Consider the following 17733-nt stretch of genomic DNA (forward strand, 5'->3'; position numbering starts at 1 on the left):
ACAGATTAGCATATTAGAATTGTAAATTCGCATCACTAGTCAGATTTAGTTTAACGATCTGAAAATGCCCTGATATTATTAATAAATGTAGAGTCTCTTGCTTTTTAACTTGATAATAATGTAATTTAATAGATGATTAAGTATTTTGATAAATAACCTCAATAAATTTTGTTCTTAGCATTCACACAATTCTTTAATTTCTGATTCCCTTATTGAATATTGTGCAACACTTGAGATATATGTTTACACACTTTTCAGAAATTTCACACCAATAAATCTCGGTACAAAATTAACTAAAAATTAGAGGCCGATTTGATGTGTCCCGGCCTTGAGCTTAGGGTGGTTTTGATTCAAGCTTTCGTTAAAGGGAAATCCCAGTGGCGCAACGGCGTTAATTTTAATTTCTGCTCCTATTTTTTAATCTAACAAACATTGTGAAGAACATTCTACTTCTGCCTTGGATACTAATTCCAAACTTTTTTTTTGGCAATTGATGCATTGCTTTCCAGATCACCGCCTACGAATTTGGAACAAATAGATGATTATTTTACAAGCAATAATTGTTCGCCTGAAACACTCATCCACATTGAAAAATCTCCTGATAAAAGATACATGACGCCAACGGGACTCGAACCCGTGTCCCTTCGATTTCCGGTCGACAGCTCTGACCACTGAGCTATGGCGGCTTATCTCCTACCCGCGAAATTATTCAATATATACTAGTGTTTCATTCAACAATTACTGCTTGTTACATTTTTCACCTGAAAACAACCAACTTTATTTTATATGAGAAAGGCATTGTAAGTGCTAACTCTCTCACTAGATGGCGTCGAGACAAATTGTCTACATATATTCAATGTGGATGAGTGTTTCAGGCGAACAATTATTGCTTGTAAAATAATTGTTATCCTTTGTGCTATGCATAAAAAATCTTGTCCTAAAAACATTAGTTTACCAAAAATAATAATAAATAGATAATGTTTTCTCGTATCCTTTTGGGTATTTATATAAAAATACAAATCATTAATCCATCACCTCCAAGGTTGAGAATCCGTCGTGAGGATGACAATGTAGATCACAAAATACTAACGTAGATTGTGACAAATGTGTTTAGGCTCGTGCTCCCAACCGGAAGCGGGGGCGGCCGCCATGATGTTGTTGGCAGCCATTGCTGTACTGTCTACTGTCATGGCTGCCATCGAGTGCCAATAATTCATCGTTATAGAGTACATCTTCCATCTGCCCGTGACTTGTAATGATTATTGAGATTATAGCTGTTTATTTATTTATTTATTGTTTGAAACATTTACAGAGTGTTAACAATTATAACATTTATATTATTTCGGTGGGAATGTGCACATATATTAACACCCCAATTAAAAATGTTCACAGCATGCGTAAACAAGGTTTAGTTGATATTAGGCGGAGATGCTAGTGGTGAAAGAAAAAAAAAATACAAATAAAATAATAATTAAAAAGAAATATAAAACATGAATATTAAGTATGAAATATAAAATATAGTAAATGTACAGAGAAAGGATAAGGAAGAAAAGTAAAGAAAACAATAAAGCAAATATATCTCTTAACTGTTCTCCAAAACATATCATGGTAGAAGATGGTTAATTTGTTTTTTAAAATATGCGAGACTGTTTGCGAATATATCTATAAGGTCGCATTCAACTGTATTGTACAGACGACACATTCTAGATAGTGGATTGAAATATGCAATATTATTATTAAATATATCAATATGGAATATATTTTGGCTCCTTAAATTATGTCTATTAGGGACTTTAATATGAATATTGCTCAGACAATTAGTGGTAAGAAGTTTATCATGAATAATTTTATATAAACATATTAAGTCTGCAAATTGTCTTCTTTTTTCCAATGTCGTAAATTTGAAGTTTAGTAGACGTTCTTCATAAGATTTGAGTGAGGCATTTAATCCAAGTTTATATGATAACAGTCTTAGGAATTTTTTTTGCACAGATTCAATACTTTTAGAATATTTTATATAATGTGGGTTCCAGATAACACTCCCATATTCCAATTTGCTTCTGACCAACGAGTTGTATAATGTTATAATGGATTGGGGGTATTTAAATGGTTTCGATATTCTATGAATGAATCCAATCATTTTCATTGATTTACTTATAATATCATTTATGTGTACATCAAACATAAACTTTGAATCAAGAGTGACTCCTAGATCTCTTATAGTGGTGACTGCATTTAATCGTACATTATTAATGGAATATGCAAAATCCTTTCGTTTTCTGTTACGAGTAAAAGTAATAATGTAACATTTTTCAATATTTAAAAACATATCGTTTTGAATGCACCAGCTATTTAGTGTGCAAAGGTCTTCTTGAAGCTTAACATGATCACAATCAGTGGAAATTTTGCGGTAAATCTTGAGATCATCGGCAAATAGAACAAAATCACAGCGTAACATGGGGCCAAGGTCGTTAATAAAGATTAAGAAAAGCAGTGGGCCAAGATTGGACCCCTGGGGTACGCCTGATGTTACAATTATGGGAGGTGATTCGTACCCATTAATAAGTACTAATTGTGTTCTATTTTCTAAGTAAGACTTAAGCCATCTAAAAAGATCACCGTGAATACCTATTCGATCAAGCTTCTGTAGTAGAATAGAATGGTTAACTTTATCAAATGCCTTTTGAAAATCTGTGTAAATGGCATCTACTTGAGTTCTTTCATTGAAAGCATTACAAACATAATCACAAAAGTCAAGAAGATTTGAATTTATAGATCTGCTGGGAACAAACCCATGTTGATTGATGCATAATTGCGGTTTAAAGTGTGAAAATACAGAAATATATATTATAGATTCAAAGACTTTCGCAAAACAAGATAAAATGCTGATTGGTCGGTAATTTTTCACAAAAGATTTATCACCAGATTTATGTATTGGAACAATATGTGCATTTTTCCACAAGTCTGGGAAAGTTCCTGAAGATAATGATTCATTATATATTAAAAGAAGTGGGTTAATCAGCGAGCTGGAACAACATCTTACAAACAAGGGAGGTATTTTATCAGGTCCTGGGCCTTTGGATGTATCGATTTTTTCTAAACAAGATTTAATGGTTTCCTTGCTAACATTAATTTTTCCAAGATTAAATTGGTTGTTTTGTGAAACTTTTGGCATGGCAGTATATAACAAGGGATTAGATTGAGTATAAACGGATGCGAAATAATTAGAGAAAAGATTGGCAATGTGTTGTCCATTATCTGCAGATATAGAATCCAGGTGCATTAATTTAGGAATGCAATTGGTAGTACGCAACGATTTTGAGTATGCCCAGAAAGCTTTTACATTTACTTTTATGCCTTGTTCAACAGAATTTATATATGATAAATAGCATTCTTTTTGCATTTTTTTCGATCTTTTTCTTAGAATACCAAACTCAGCATAGTCTAGCGGGTTTTTATATTTATTGGCCCGCAGTCTTACTTTATTTTTCTCTTTGAGGAGCTTAATAAGAGACTGACTAAACCATTTGGGGTAGTGATTTCTTATTTGTGTTTTTTTTTTCGGGATATGTTTATCAATAATATCCCACAAAGTATCGTAGAATAATTGTACCTTATTGTTGACATTCGAGTTACTGAAAAGTGAGATCCAATTAACATTTGACAGATCTAGACGACAAGCTTCATAATTTCCTTTCTTAAAATTGTATTTAATAGGGCAATGATTATCTTTTAAGTATTTCAGTTTTTCAAATTTTAAGATCATTTCGAAAGGGGGATGATGATTGTCGACTTTTGATAACCCTGTTGTTCTAGACAGATTAATATTAGTTTCATCACAAAAAAGTAGGTCAAGGATATTAGAATTTCCATTAAGAATATAATTGAATTGGTGAAGGTTACACATTGAGGCCAAGTTGACAACACAGTGAGCTTTATGACTAGTGTAGTTGGACGGAGCTAGTGTTTTGTTGTTATATGCTATGTCTGGTGTCCATTTAATCTCAGGTAAATTAAAGTCGCCGATAATTATAAATTTAGATTTCGGATTACTATGTTGTAGATAAATATCCTGAATATTCTTGATTCTATTACAGTAATCATCAACAGATAAATTGGGAGGAATATATAATACACAAATGTAGATAAGTGAGTTAGAATATTCGTGCGGTTTTATTGATAACCATAAATCTTCTCCATCACTTTCCCAAGATGATTTGCGTGTTGTTATTAATTTTTTATCGACTGCTGCTAAAACTCCACCGCCTTCTCTGGATGCTGAACTAGTGGATTCACGATCTCTTCGAAAAACTAGGTAAAGCTCGTCAAACAATTCATTACTAAATATTGATGAATTTAACCATGTTTCAGTGAAGCAGATTATATCGTAATTGTTGATTGAAATTTCATTTTTTATATCATTTGTTTTAGTTTTGACTCCTCTAACGTTTTGATAAAAAAAATTCAGTTCCATTTTGTTTTGTTAAGATTTTGATAGATTATACATTCTACAGATAAATTAAATTGGGAAATTTAGGTGAGAGAATCCAAGGAGTCATGATCGCGGATCAACAGTACGTGAGCAGAGTTTTCATTTTTTCGTACAAAGATCCGTCCATTTCGGATCCATACGAATTTATGATGTGTTTCTTTGGCTTTCATCCTAGTAGCTGCATACAGGGCCTTATTTGCGGGAGAGAGATGTTCACTGACGTAAATTGGTGATTTCGTGCCATCGATGCCTATGTGTGTAGAATTTAGTTTGTTCGTCTTGTTTTTTTTATTGAAGTTGGCAACTGCAGCCAGCACTTCATTCTTTACCCTCACGCTTGGAAGCTTCACTATTATTGACTTGGGTCGGCTGGATTCAGGATGGACCTTGGGGACCCGATGTAAGTGAAGTATTTCAGATTCAGCAATGGGACGGGAAATTACGCTTCCAAGTTGTTTGATGATGGATACTAAGTTCTCAGATCTATTTTCAGGAACACACTGAATCTCTACATTGGTTTCTCTGGCCATCTGTTCAATTTGGGATACGCGCGTGTTAAGATTACGCATTTCTGTGTGAAGCCTCGTATTTTCGGCCTGTAAGCTTTTGATGGTGGCTAGTGATTCCGAGAACATTTTTTTTAGGTCCTCGTATTCAGCGGAGATGAAGTTTACGGACTTTTTTAACTCCGGTAGAATGTTGAGTTTGTCGTGAAAAGATTCGAACTCTGATGCAATACATCGTCGAACTATAAGCATAAGCGAACTGTTGATTATGGATGCTGATTGCGTAGGCACTGTTTTTTAAATTATTTAAAAAATATATAGATATTAACCCCTCCAATTAGATGAACAGGTCAGCGTGAAAATACCGACATTCGCGACCATTTTCGTGACGCTAGATGAGAAACTGAGACATTTTATAAATTTGACTTTTTTTAAATAATAGACCTGCACTTGAAAATAAATGTAGCTAATGAAAATAAACTGACACTAGTACCTACAGTTGGGGGCATCTCCACACTGTAAGATATGGTTATCAGTGCAAAAAAGTTCTTTAATTCCATTTTTTGCCACCTGATAAGATTGTAAAATTGTATTTTTTAATGAATTTACTCCAATCTATAAAAATATCCATTAGTGCCTCTTTTAAATAAATAAATTGACTTCAATCTATCTATCTTCGTTAAAAAGTCGGAAGACAACCATTTTTTATTGGGTAGCGAAATTCTAGAGAAAAGGAACCGGTTCCCCAAAATATATTTTTCTAACATTTTCGTTTAGAATAAAAATTGTAGAACTGGTTATTTTTTAACCGGTTCCTCACAAAGTAATATCAGCGTATTTTTTATTATTTTTTAAATTTTTCATATTTAAAAAATAAAATTAAAAAATAATCAAAAATACGCTGATATTACTTTGTGAGGAACCGGTTAAAAACGGTTCCTCACAAATTAATATCAGCGTATTTTTGATTACTTTTTAAATTTTTCATTTTTACTTCTATCTTGAAAGTTATTGATATTTTTATTTTGAGTTACATGTATTATTACTATTACTATAAATGGATTATTGTAAAAGTTATTGTTTGTTGTTTCAGTGTGGGCTAGGCTGCTTTCTGTGGAACAAGGCTTTGGAGACATCTTGCCAATCCCTTTGTGTGAGTACTAATAAAAGGCATACAGATATATAAATAAAAGACAACAATGAATAAGAAGCAGTCGAGGACACCTAAGTAAGACTCAACGCATTAACTCGCACTGGAATGAGATACGGTGTCGAATTAGTGTTAATATAATGTATAAACTAAAGGTATACAGTAGTTAATGGTATAAAAAATCGGAGACAACCAATGAGTCAAATACTGAAGTGTGGTAAAATGTGGCATACATGATGAACGAAGAAAGGGGAGTAAGAAGAATGTGTGATGTCGAAGCGAATGGTAGAAAAAGTTGAGGACTTCCATGAAAATTATGGCACCATCAAGTGAAACAAATACTTTAAAAAAGTAAACTTTTTCAATTCTTTACAATAATATTATTTCCCCCTTTAAAATGCACCCTTCGGGTACAATAGAATTCACATCTTCAAAATTTAACTCCGAACCATTCGTAACTCCGAGCAGCACCGGGTTTACGTCAGCTACGTAGAACATTTCTCACCTTACAACTTACAACAATTATTAAGGAATATTACAATGAAACAATGGCGGTAGCGAAACCTGTTTGGCAATAGTATAAAAATTAAGTGATGTGTACTAAGTTATTGTATTGTTTTAAATGACAATGTCACATCACAAAGTGTCTGCTTCATACGAAAATATATAGGTACTGTCACTACTGATACTATTTTTGAATGTCTTCATCGTGAGCAATTTATTCAAGTTCATTGTACAAGTGGGTGTTGAGCACAGACATAGGAATTAATAGACGAGAAGATTATGGCGAGGGGTAAAATCAACTGTTGAAGAAGGGAGTAAGGCTGACTGTAATTCGTCAATAAATCAATCTGACAGTAAATAGGCATCTCGCATTATAATATCACCATTTAGTTCTTAAAAGTAAAATCTGCCTTTGAATGAATAGATATTTTTACATGGGAGCGCAAATTACTCGCCACGTTATGAACTAATTTGCGAAGTCCAAATTGGGCAAAGTAAGGCAGCTTCTATGTTCAGAGTCGTAGTTAGTTTCAGAGTATTTAGTTAAGACACTTTTACAAATGTCTCATAATTTACTTACCCCAGTAAACAACGATGAGCACACTTGAGAATCGCTACATTGTGATGTGATAGTATATGTTTCTAAAACTGATCCATATAATACGGTGTGAATAAGCTTAAAATAAAGTAAAATAATGCTTACTTATGGAATGTAATACGACAATTGGGTTTATTCTCTTTTTCACATCTATTTTTACAAGTTTTCATATCACAAGTCAACATTTTGCCGCGTTATTTCGTAAAATGAACCGATGATGCCTCGACCATAGTTCGCACAAGAATGATGACGTCACGTTTTCAAATTTCACTTGAGGCCATATGCGAGCCCAGCCGGCTCAATGGAACCGGTATGGGGAGTGGGGATAATACGCTTTTAATCACTTAGGGCAGGTCTACTAATATTCATAAGTCTATGGTGTTGAGCTTGTTAGAAACAGTTAAAATCCATCCTCATTGACACTTGATATTATTACACACATAGAAAATATTTAAAGTAAATTTAAAGCAAATTTAAACAACTCAATAATCCACAAAGGAATTAAAATTTGCATTTTTTGAGCCAAACTTTCGGACACTTGCAGTGTCCAACTACGTCCCTAGCTTTCTCTTCCTCATCTCCTTCCCTTCCTCATTACCTTCAGCCTTATAATATATAGAATTGAGTAAAACCTCAAATTGCAATATTTAATTATTGAAGACAATATTAGCGATTCTTAAACGAAAATCTGAAACAAAAAATCAGAAAAAGAAACAGTCACATCTAGGACTCGAACCCAGGACCCTTGCCTTGCCGGGGCACCACTCTACCAACTGAGCTAATGGGACCCTATCTCTTTCGGTCAGATTTAACTGTATCATACTTCGAATAAGAACTACCCATTAGGTCAGTTGGTAGAGTGGTGCCCCGGAACAGCAAGGGTCCTTGGTTCGAGTCCTAGATGTGACCGTATCTTTTTCTGATTTTTCTGTTTCAGATTTTCGTTTAAGAATAGCTAATATTGTCTTCAATAATTAAATATTAGAATTTGAGGTTTTACTCACTAAGTTATTCCAAAAAATAAAAAAGAATCTTTTTATTTCCTGGTGCATAATGAATTTATTGTATATGTTTTCAGAATGTAACAACAGATGTCCTCTCAGCCAGGGAGCTGTACTGTGTGATGGGATGCAATGGGGCCCTCAACTATTATTTTCAGATGCTCAAAGGTGACTATGTATCTTTAACTCGACCATTTGGCATTTCGTCTGCCTGTAAATTTGTTTGTATGCCCTTTTTTCGGTTCAACATGGTGACCATTTTAATGATTCAGTTAAGATTCTTTTTCAAATGTGAAATATTCATGTTTATTTGGACTTTAATCATATTTTTTCAATATTATGGTACTTACCTGACTGAAAAAAGTTTTAAAAAAGAATTGAGGTAATTTCGTTTCTTTGGACAAATTGTATAATTCCTTATTTGAAATTAAAAAATGTTACTTACATCAAATATAATATAATGCAGGGCTTCCCTAACTGTGAGTCGCGACGCCCCGGGGCGCCGCGGGATCGTCCCAGGGGCGTCTTGAGGCAATCTTTATAGCGTTTTACAGTTGAAAAAAGTTTGGGAAGCCCTGATATAATGGTTTATAATTAAGTAGGTAGGTATTTAAGTAACTACTTGCAGATCGTATGATTTCAGAGGAAATGTTGGTTTTAATTTATTGAACTAACTAACTAACTAACCATCACGCCGTTTCCCCGCAGGGGTAGGCAGAGAGGACGGACCGCCAAACAACTCGGTCTTGGCACACACTCCTTGCCTCATTCACATTCATACATCGTCTCATACATACTCTTCTATTATTCTGACTCTTGACATGGCCCGACTCGAGTATCTGATTCACTTGATCGTGCCATGTCTTCCTCGGGCGTCCCCGACTTCTGCTACCATTCACATTTGCATCATATATCCTCCTTACACTCCTATCTTCGCTCATTCGCTCTACATGCCCAAACCATCTAAGCGTCCCTTTCTTAATCTTACTCATTACGCTTACATCAGCCTTGCACTCTTTGCGGATCTCCACATTCCTCACACGATCAAACATGGTTTTACCACACATACGCCTCAGGGATCTCATTTCAACAGCATTTAATCTACTTTCATCCTTTCTTTGCCAGTTCCATGCCTCACTTCCATACATCAAGGTAGGTACCAGCACTCCGTTGTGGACTGCTAACTTCGCTTTTTTGGACATTTTTTTGTTAGCGCCTACGGCGTTTAGTCCTCCATTAACGGAATTACCTGCATTTACCCTTCTTTCGATATCTCTGTCAGCCTTCCCATCTCTCGTAAACATACTTCCTAAATACACAAACTCATCCACCTGCTCCAAGTATTCCCCATTCACAATTATATTGCACACTGTTTTCGTACTCTCTCTTTCAAACACCATTACTTTAGACTTACTTACATTCATCATTAACTCATTCTTCATGCATACTTCGTTCATCTTAGACACGAGAGACTGTAGATCATCTATACTATTAGCAATCAGCACCGCATCATCAGCATACAACAGGCAACATACTTTCAAATTATTCAAATTCGCGCCCAATCCCACCTCTTTCAATTCTTGCATACAATTATCCATGTATAGATTGAATAACCACGGCGACATTACGCAGCCTTGTTTAACACCTTTTGTGATATCAAACCACCCCGTAAAACCACCGTTTACCCTAACACATGCAACGCTTCCCTCATACAGAGACGCAATTGCCTGAGTCAGATTCGTATTCACTCCATACTTGGACAACACCTTCCATAGCTTTTTCCTGTCGACTCGGTCGTATGCTTTTTGTAAATCTACAAAGGCACAGAAAAGTTTCTGGTTTTTTGCCAGAAACTTCTCAGTGAGCATACGCAATGAGAAGATCTGGTCCATGCACCCCCTTCCACTCATAAAAGCACCTTGCACATCCCATATTTTATCCTTTGTTTCCTTTCTTACTCTTTCAATCAAAATTCTACCATACAGCTTGCCAACTGAACTAAGCAGGCTAATAGCCCTATGATTCCCACATTCCATACGTGACCCTTTACCTTTGTATAATGGCATGATCACAGCCCTTCTCCAATCTAAAGGCGTGTAACCTTCCTTTAAACATTGGTTAAAAAGATTGCACAACCATGTGAGAATTACACGGCTACCTCCTTTAAAATATTCAGCAGCAATATTGTCAAACCCAACAGCCTTACCATTCTTCATACATTTAATCGAGCTTTCTATCTCATCCATGCTAATTTCGGTAACATTCACTCCATCGTCATTCATATCTGATTCGCCGCTGGAATCACTGTCACTCACTTCGCTTTCGAAGACTTCCTCGAAATAATTCATCCATCTCTCTTTTATTTTTTCCTCATTCGTCAACATTTTTCCATCTTTTGATTTTATCACTTTCATGCTTCCGTTTTCTGGGCCACTCCGGGACCTTTTGACTTCTTTCCAAAACAACTTAATGTTTTCTTGGAAATGGTTTGTCATTTTCATTCCTTCTTCCTCTTCCAGGCGTTTCTTTCGTTCTTTCACTCCAACTCTTACTTTTTTCTTACATTCCTTATATACTTCCTTCGCTCGATACTTCTCTTCGCTGGAAGCACTGCCAGCCGCAATCAGACACAACCATGCTTTCTTCTTTTCTGAGACCAGTGCTTTAATCTCATCATCCCACCATGCATCACCTTTCTTCCTACCTTGCGTACTTATTCCACAAACCTCCCTAGCAGATTCACAAAGACACACTTTTATGTGGTTCCATGTTTCGTCTATGCTTAGACCATCCATTTCCTTCGCATTCAATCTTATCTCTGCACAATTCACATACTTACTTCTCACATTATCGTTTTGCAGTTTTTCTATTTTGACTCTTGTCGGAGCTGGTACCGTTTTCACTTTAGAGCGCCAACCGCGAAAGAGGTTTACTCTCGACACTACAAGAAAGTGGTCAGTTTCGACCTCAGCCCCTCTGAAAACTCTTGTGTCCTCGGTAACAGCTCTCAACCTAGAGTCAATTACTACAAAATCAATAATTGACCTCTCATTTCCTCTTTCCCACGTATATTGGTGGATACCTTTATGATCGAAGAAAGTATTCGACACAAACAGGTTCCACTCTAAACATACTTCAAGCATTCTGTTCCCGTTGTCATTCGTTCTTTTATCCCCAAACATACCTAAGACCGAATCAAATCCGTCACGTCTAATTCCCACCCACCCATTCAAATCGCCTGCCATTATAATCCTTTCGTTCATATTTTTTAGTCTCATTACAACATTCACACCAGTCCAAAAATCATCTTTCACTTCATCGCTTTCAGAATTAACAGGGGCGTAGCAAATAACAAGAAACACCCTTGTCAAACCGATTTTAAATCTGATCCACATTATTCTCGGACTTACACATTCATACTGCAACATACATTCAATCATTCTGGGAGACAGTAGCGCTGCAACACCTTGACAAGCCCTCTCCGTATCTGGTCTCCCAGACCAAATGACGAGCCTATCATTATGCTGCATTGTACCGCTACCTTTTTTCATACTCTCTGTTATACAAAGTACGTCCAAACATTTGCTCACCATAGTATCACACAGTTCGTTCATCTTTCTTTCCATTCCTCCTCTAATGTTCCATGTACCAATTCGACATTGATCACGTTCCGTCCTCCTCTTTGCGCCACCGAAGGGTTGGCGATGTGATGGATAGCGAACCTCATCGACATCTTTGTCGGCCATTCCCTTCCAAGTACTACTTAAACATCTTACTTATACAACTTATCATATCGTTACACACATAAAACAAATAATACATATTTATACGCTTAATATAACATTTAACTTAACAAATAAACTACCACTAAAAATAGTTATTTTATCACTATATAATTGTTTTAAAACACTCCATGTAGACAGCAAACCAAAGAGCGCGGGTTGAGTCCGATTTCATCCTTCATTTCCGATGTCATTATTCCACGCGCGGAACGGCACGAGCGGTGGGGAGCGGAGGTTGCGGCAGGGGTTGCATGAGTCGCCAAATGATTCTTTTCTTGTGCGGGTTCAGGGTAGATTCCGAGAAACGATGATTCTGTGGCCTAAGCAATGTCATATGGCCCACACACATGGCCCACATTTTATAACGGCACTGTATAAGCACTGTATGCGTCGGACAGCGGGGTTTGCAGTATTGGTGCGGGTGGACGAGGGGCAAGGGGCAAGGGCCGAAGGGATGATCACATCTGGTGAATGTTCAAAGCACTGATCTCGTATTATAGGCACAGGAATTCACACATCTTAGGATTAACAATATTATTTGTCACCTTTTCTTAAAGTCGTTATACGTCCACACTGGTCACAGTAAAATTAGTTTTTAGTACACTTAAGCAACTTAAATACAGTAAGGAACATTTATTGACACTTTTAAGGGCGGAATATATGAAATTTCCCTTGTAATTGTCGAAGAAGGACAAGACCGACCAAAACGCGTCAGGCTGCTCCGAGAGCCCTTTTACCTTTGTATAATGGCATGATCACAGCCCTTCTCCAATCTAAAGGCGTGTAACCTTCCTTTAAACATTGGTTAAAAAGATTGCACAACCATGTGAGAATTACACGGCTACCTCCTTTAAAATATTCAGCAGCAATATTGTCAAACCCAACAGCCTTACCATTCTTCATACATTTAATCGAGCTTTCTATCTCATCCATGCTAATTTCGGTAACATTCACTCCATCGTCATTCATATCTGATTCGCCACTGGAATCACTGTGAGATAAATATATATTCTTTTTTTAATGTGAGATCTACAACTGACTGTTCATGAAACTACTAGCTATTACCTCAAAACAGGCTCAGTCATGGTTTATAAACCATACTTTTTTTGTATAAATGCAAAAAAAAGTATTAGTCATCTATATTTTTATTTTCATTGTGTTAATCCAATATGTCTACTGAATTATTAGAGCAGTATATTATTTTATTCTTGTAATTGTAAAGTCTTGTGTTTTTATAACCGTGGATATTATGTCAAATTGTAGGTGCAAAAATGACATTTCTCAGGAGAACAGATCGAAACCATCCATAAATAATAAAAGAAACCTTTACTTATATAAAAAAATTGTAAGTTTCCTTGTTTATTTGGTTTTTTGTACTGCCGTCCATAGTTGGTAATCGAAACGGAACACAATTAAATAATTATGTTAGTTTAGTGGTTTTTTAGTTCTGTTTCTTCAATTTTCTGTTTTGTCACTGTTATATTTTGTCACTGTTATATTTTGTCACTGTTATATTTTGTCACTGTTATATTTTGTCACTGTTATATTTTGTCACTGTTCTATTTTGTCACTGTTTTATTTTGATGCTGGTCACAATTTTAATTTCACGCTGGTCACTGTTTTATTTTGTCGAAGTTCTGTCTTGTCATGGAACCAACAAAAGGTACTGTGGCCATATATTTCATTACAATAAATTTTGATCATTAATATATTTCCACTCTTTCAGAGAAGATCGGCACTCCACCCGCGCCCGCCCTAGTGGCAGACAGCCTTACCGCCACCTCCCTGTCCCTGGAGTGGGAGGGCTCCCGCCACTCCAACCTGAGCTACCTGGTGCAGTGGCGCTACGAGGAGCTGGCCGGCGCCTGGCAGTACTGCCGCAACCAGACCTGGGGACACCACTCCGTTGTGCGTGTGGAGAACCTGCAGCCCTACACCAAGTACAGGGTTGGTTCATTACTTACCCACTTTTGATCATCATTGATATTGAAGAGTTTAGCCAAACCAATAAATGCTGCTTTCTATCATTCTGAAATACAAAGGAACTTACAAAATACTTGCAATTTTGGGCGGCTGATTTAAAATGGACAGACAAAAGATTTTTCACAAAACCGTTTTGTATTTTGAAAACGTTTATTTACGGCAGTGGTGCTCAAACGGTCGATCGCGATCGACCGGTCGATCGCGAGTGCTTTTTGAGTCGATCTCGAGAAAAATTTCCCATTTTTCATGCATTCTTTCTTATTATTTATTTGTAGCTTGTAGCAGACTGAGTTACTGAACTTAAGGTTTTGGAACAGCTGGCAAATTTCGTATTCGCAATTTTTGGGTCAACTTACTTGTGCGAGTCTGCATTTTCTGAAATGAAGATAATTAAGTCAAAATATTGCAATCGACTAACTGACGAACATATGTCATCGTGCTTGCGATTAGCACTCGGTAATTACGTACCATCGTATGAAAAGTATGCTGAGGACATGCAGTGCCACGCTTCAACCTGCAAAGTCATTATTTAGTTAAGTTTAGACACTAGAACTCGTTTGTTTTTTGCAAGAACCAATAAACTTGCAATTGTGAATAAATATAAGTTTTTTCATCGACTTTTTAGTGCAGACCTCCACCTACCTCGACTAAAAAAAATGCGTATTGCGAACTAATTTCTGTCGTTCCTCAAAATTCTATGTGGATTCGTGGCCATGCAATTATGCAACGTCCCTATATATACACTTATACCTGCGCCACGATACACCCTACCTACATAGACGACAATCCTGCATCACACATACTTGCAGCCTCTCAGAGTCGATCGATCGGAATCTAATAATATTGAGGTAGATCACCAGCAGTTCAAGTTTGAGCACCCCTGATTTACGGTATGTGATCATACATAGTACCTGGAAATCTGAACGACTGCTATTAAGGCGAAGCGTAATGCCAAATCACTATTTTGATTAATCTTTATAACGAATTGGTGTACATTATGAATACCAAAAAATGTGCTTTAAGGTACTAAGAAGGTACATAAATAAAGGTTTTCCTATCTTTTCGCTTGAGTAGAATACAAATAAAATAATAAATTACTCAATAATAAATATAAATGTAAACTACTAGAAAAAATATTTTTTCAATAGAAATGTATGAACGCGTAAAGGAAACAACTTTTAAAAAATACAGTATTATAGCTAAGATTATCTGTGACAGTTTCACTTGATTAACTTTTTTGCTTTCTTATAAAATTATTTAGAAAATAAATAAAAACCAGTTTTTTTTGCTTGAAATCTAAGGTTTCTAGACTCCGTTTGTCAAGAGATTTTAATGCCTATTTCCTACGATATAAGGTATACCAAGAATATACACATTTTCGGCTTGTAGCTTCCTCTTTAATGAGAATCATCAAAACTCTTTTTTTGATTGGGTACTAACCAAAATGTTTTGAGAAGGATTATTTTTGAAGCGTTAGATTTAGACAAGAAAACATTTCGTATTTTATAAAACATGTTCCTTTAGAATGCACCAAACCATAGATCTCAACAAAATTCGAAAAGACTTAAGTTTTTATCTTATTTAGACTAGTGGGCTGTACGAAAAGGCACGCGGGTCGCAGGTTGCTCATCGCTGGTATAGAGCTTATATTATTATAGCTTCTTATGCTTATATTATCTGGGACGTTTTCCATTAATTTAGTTAAAAAGTTAAGGTGAAGAAGTTTTTGGATAAGTAAGGCCCTTATTCACTCCTTCCACGGGGATATGCAAGTATCCGATACTGTAATGTTGTGTACTCACGTCGCAAACAATTTGTTGTGCAGTCCAAATAATGAAACCTGCGTCTTCACCAATCTTTGCTGAATTCTCAAAACGTTAACAATTGATTGTTTTCATAAACTCACTCACAACCAAACAGTTGGTAGCTGTCATCTTTCTATCCTGCCATTCTTTGTTGACTGTTTTGTTCCTAGCATTGATTTAAAGCACACAAATTATTACAAAATGTTTGACCCAAGTGACGCCATGTTTAATGTCTTGACAATGTGAGTGGAAACCAAAGTATGCGTGTGTACGAACCTTCACGCAGATGTATGGCAGTAGTCACCAAGATTGTCGTAATTCCTTGAATCGTCGAGTATTGGATACTTGCGTATCCCTGTGGAAGAAGGGCCTTGCTTATCGAAAAACTTCCTGCAATGAATACCTCAACCTTTTACCCAAAGAGGCGTTTTGTACTGTATCTGTTACTTATGGAATAAACTTAATTTCCCAGTTCCGAGTAGCTGTCCTTCTGTCACCGAGGCACAGCGACCCCATCGTCTCTGCGCCCAGCGTCATCATTAGCACCCTACCCTCGGGCTCACCAACCTCTGCCCCCATTGAGCTGAGGGTCAACGCTCTGGACTCGCACAGGATATCCCTCTCTTGGGAGCCGGGCTCTTTTCCAAACGGGCCCATCCTGTCATACGTCTTGAGGATTGCAGAGATGGAGAGAAACGGATACACCACATTGAAGGTACATAATTTTTTTATTCTATAGAGTGCAAATGTTGTAAAATGTCTTCTTAACCTTGCTTTATCCATTACTGGGTTTAGGCCTCATTCCTGTCCTTCTAATGTTTCTATTCCCTCTGCATCTGCATAAATCATCGCAATATCTCTTTTACGGTATTTTCCTGATGGCCTATTTCCTTCTGGATCTCCCAGTTATGCACTAACTTTCCTTTTTTTTTCTTGTGGCATTGTCTCCCATTTCAGTTCTGCATTTTTTTTGTAAAAATATGCTAAGCGTCAAACACGTCATACAAATGCATGCATTACTGCAGATCCAGGTAGTTGAGTCTCTCGTGGGGTAAATAAGAAAAAGAAATAAAATAATATTTAAATCCCCCGCCCTCCCCCTGCACCTCTTCCACCTAAATCCCCTCGCCCACCCCCTATCCCCAATTATCCCAACTCTCCCTCAACCCTTGTGCGGTGTTCACATAATAATAATTAACAGGTTCAGAATTTAATGAGCGGACTTTCTACTATTGGGTGGGATGTGTTATATGTTAGGTGAGCTGGGGAGATATTTATCCCCTCTCACACTGGGTTAAAGTTGCAAGGGATCATGTTTCAGTAATAATGAAAAAGTTTTACCTTACAATAAAACTTATATTATGTACTTAGCTTTATTTAAAACCTATAAAGTGAGATAAACATTACCATTTTGCAGCCAAATCGACGTTTCTTACCAATTTCGTGTGTAATTCTTAGTTTAAATCTCCCGCCAATGTCACCTGCTAGTTCCAAATGCATCCTTGAGGCGGCGCCAGTAGTGGGACGCCACCAGTGACGATATAATTTCATGCTCCATTAGATCTCATCAGGCAGCCCTTGCCTAGGTTTTAAATAAAGCTAAGTACATAATATAAGTTTTATTGTAAGGTAAAACTTTTTCATTATGTAGCATAGGCTTTATTTAAAACCTATAAAGTGAGATATTGTTTGTTATCGCCTGGTGACATTATGCTAATGTGAATCAAATATAATATTTAAATTTATTTGCTAAAAAGAAAATAGGGGCAAGATTTCCAAAAATCAGCTAACCAGTTACAGAGGTTGAAAAAGGTCAGCGACAGATGGGTCGGTGTTGACTCGGCCAGCCGATTCTGCAATTTCCCTTCTATAGAACCTGGCAAAGATATTGGGATTTCTCCAGTTACCACGT

At 36.5% G+C, this 17733-nt stretch overlaps 1 protein-coding gene across 1 annotated transcript in view; it reads left to right on the forward strand.

Annotated features, from left to right (window-relative positions):
* LOC149409174 (proto-oncogene tyrosine-protein kinase ROS-like) overlaps positions 1 to 17733 on the forward strand; it is a 264442-nt gene that overhangs the window by 15438 nt on the left and 231271 nt on the right. The window contains exons 2-5 of the mRNA XM_089650093.1: positions 6092 to 6151; positions 8329 to 8419; positions 13760 to 13980; positions 16294 to 16536. Of these exons, the coding sequence (XP_089506219.1) occupies positions 6092 to 6151; positions 8329 to 8419; positions 13760 to 13980; positions 16294 to 16536 (615 nt within the window). The remainder of the gene's footprint in view (positions 1 to 6091; positions 6152 to 8328; positions 8420 to 13759; positions 13981 to 16293; positions 16537 to 17733) is intronic.

Source organism: Hesperophylax consimilis, unplaced genomic scaffold (genome assembly GCF_061612785.1).
Source record: "Hesperophylax consimilis isolate HC1 unplaced genomic scaffold, BYU_Hcon_1.0 scaffold_34, whole genome shotgun sequence".
NCBI classification, from domain to species: domain Eukaryota; kingdom Metazoa; phylum Arthropoda; class Insecta; order Trichoptera; family Limnephilidae; genus Hesperophylax; species Hesperophylax consimilis.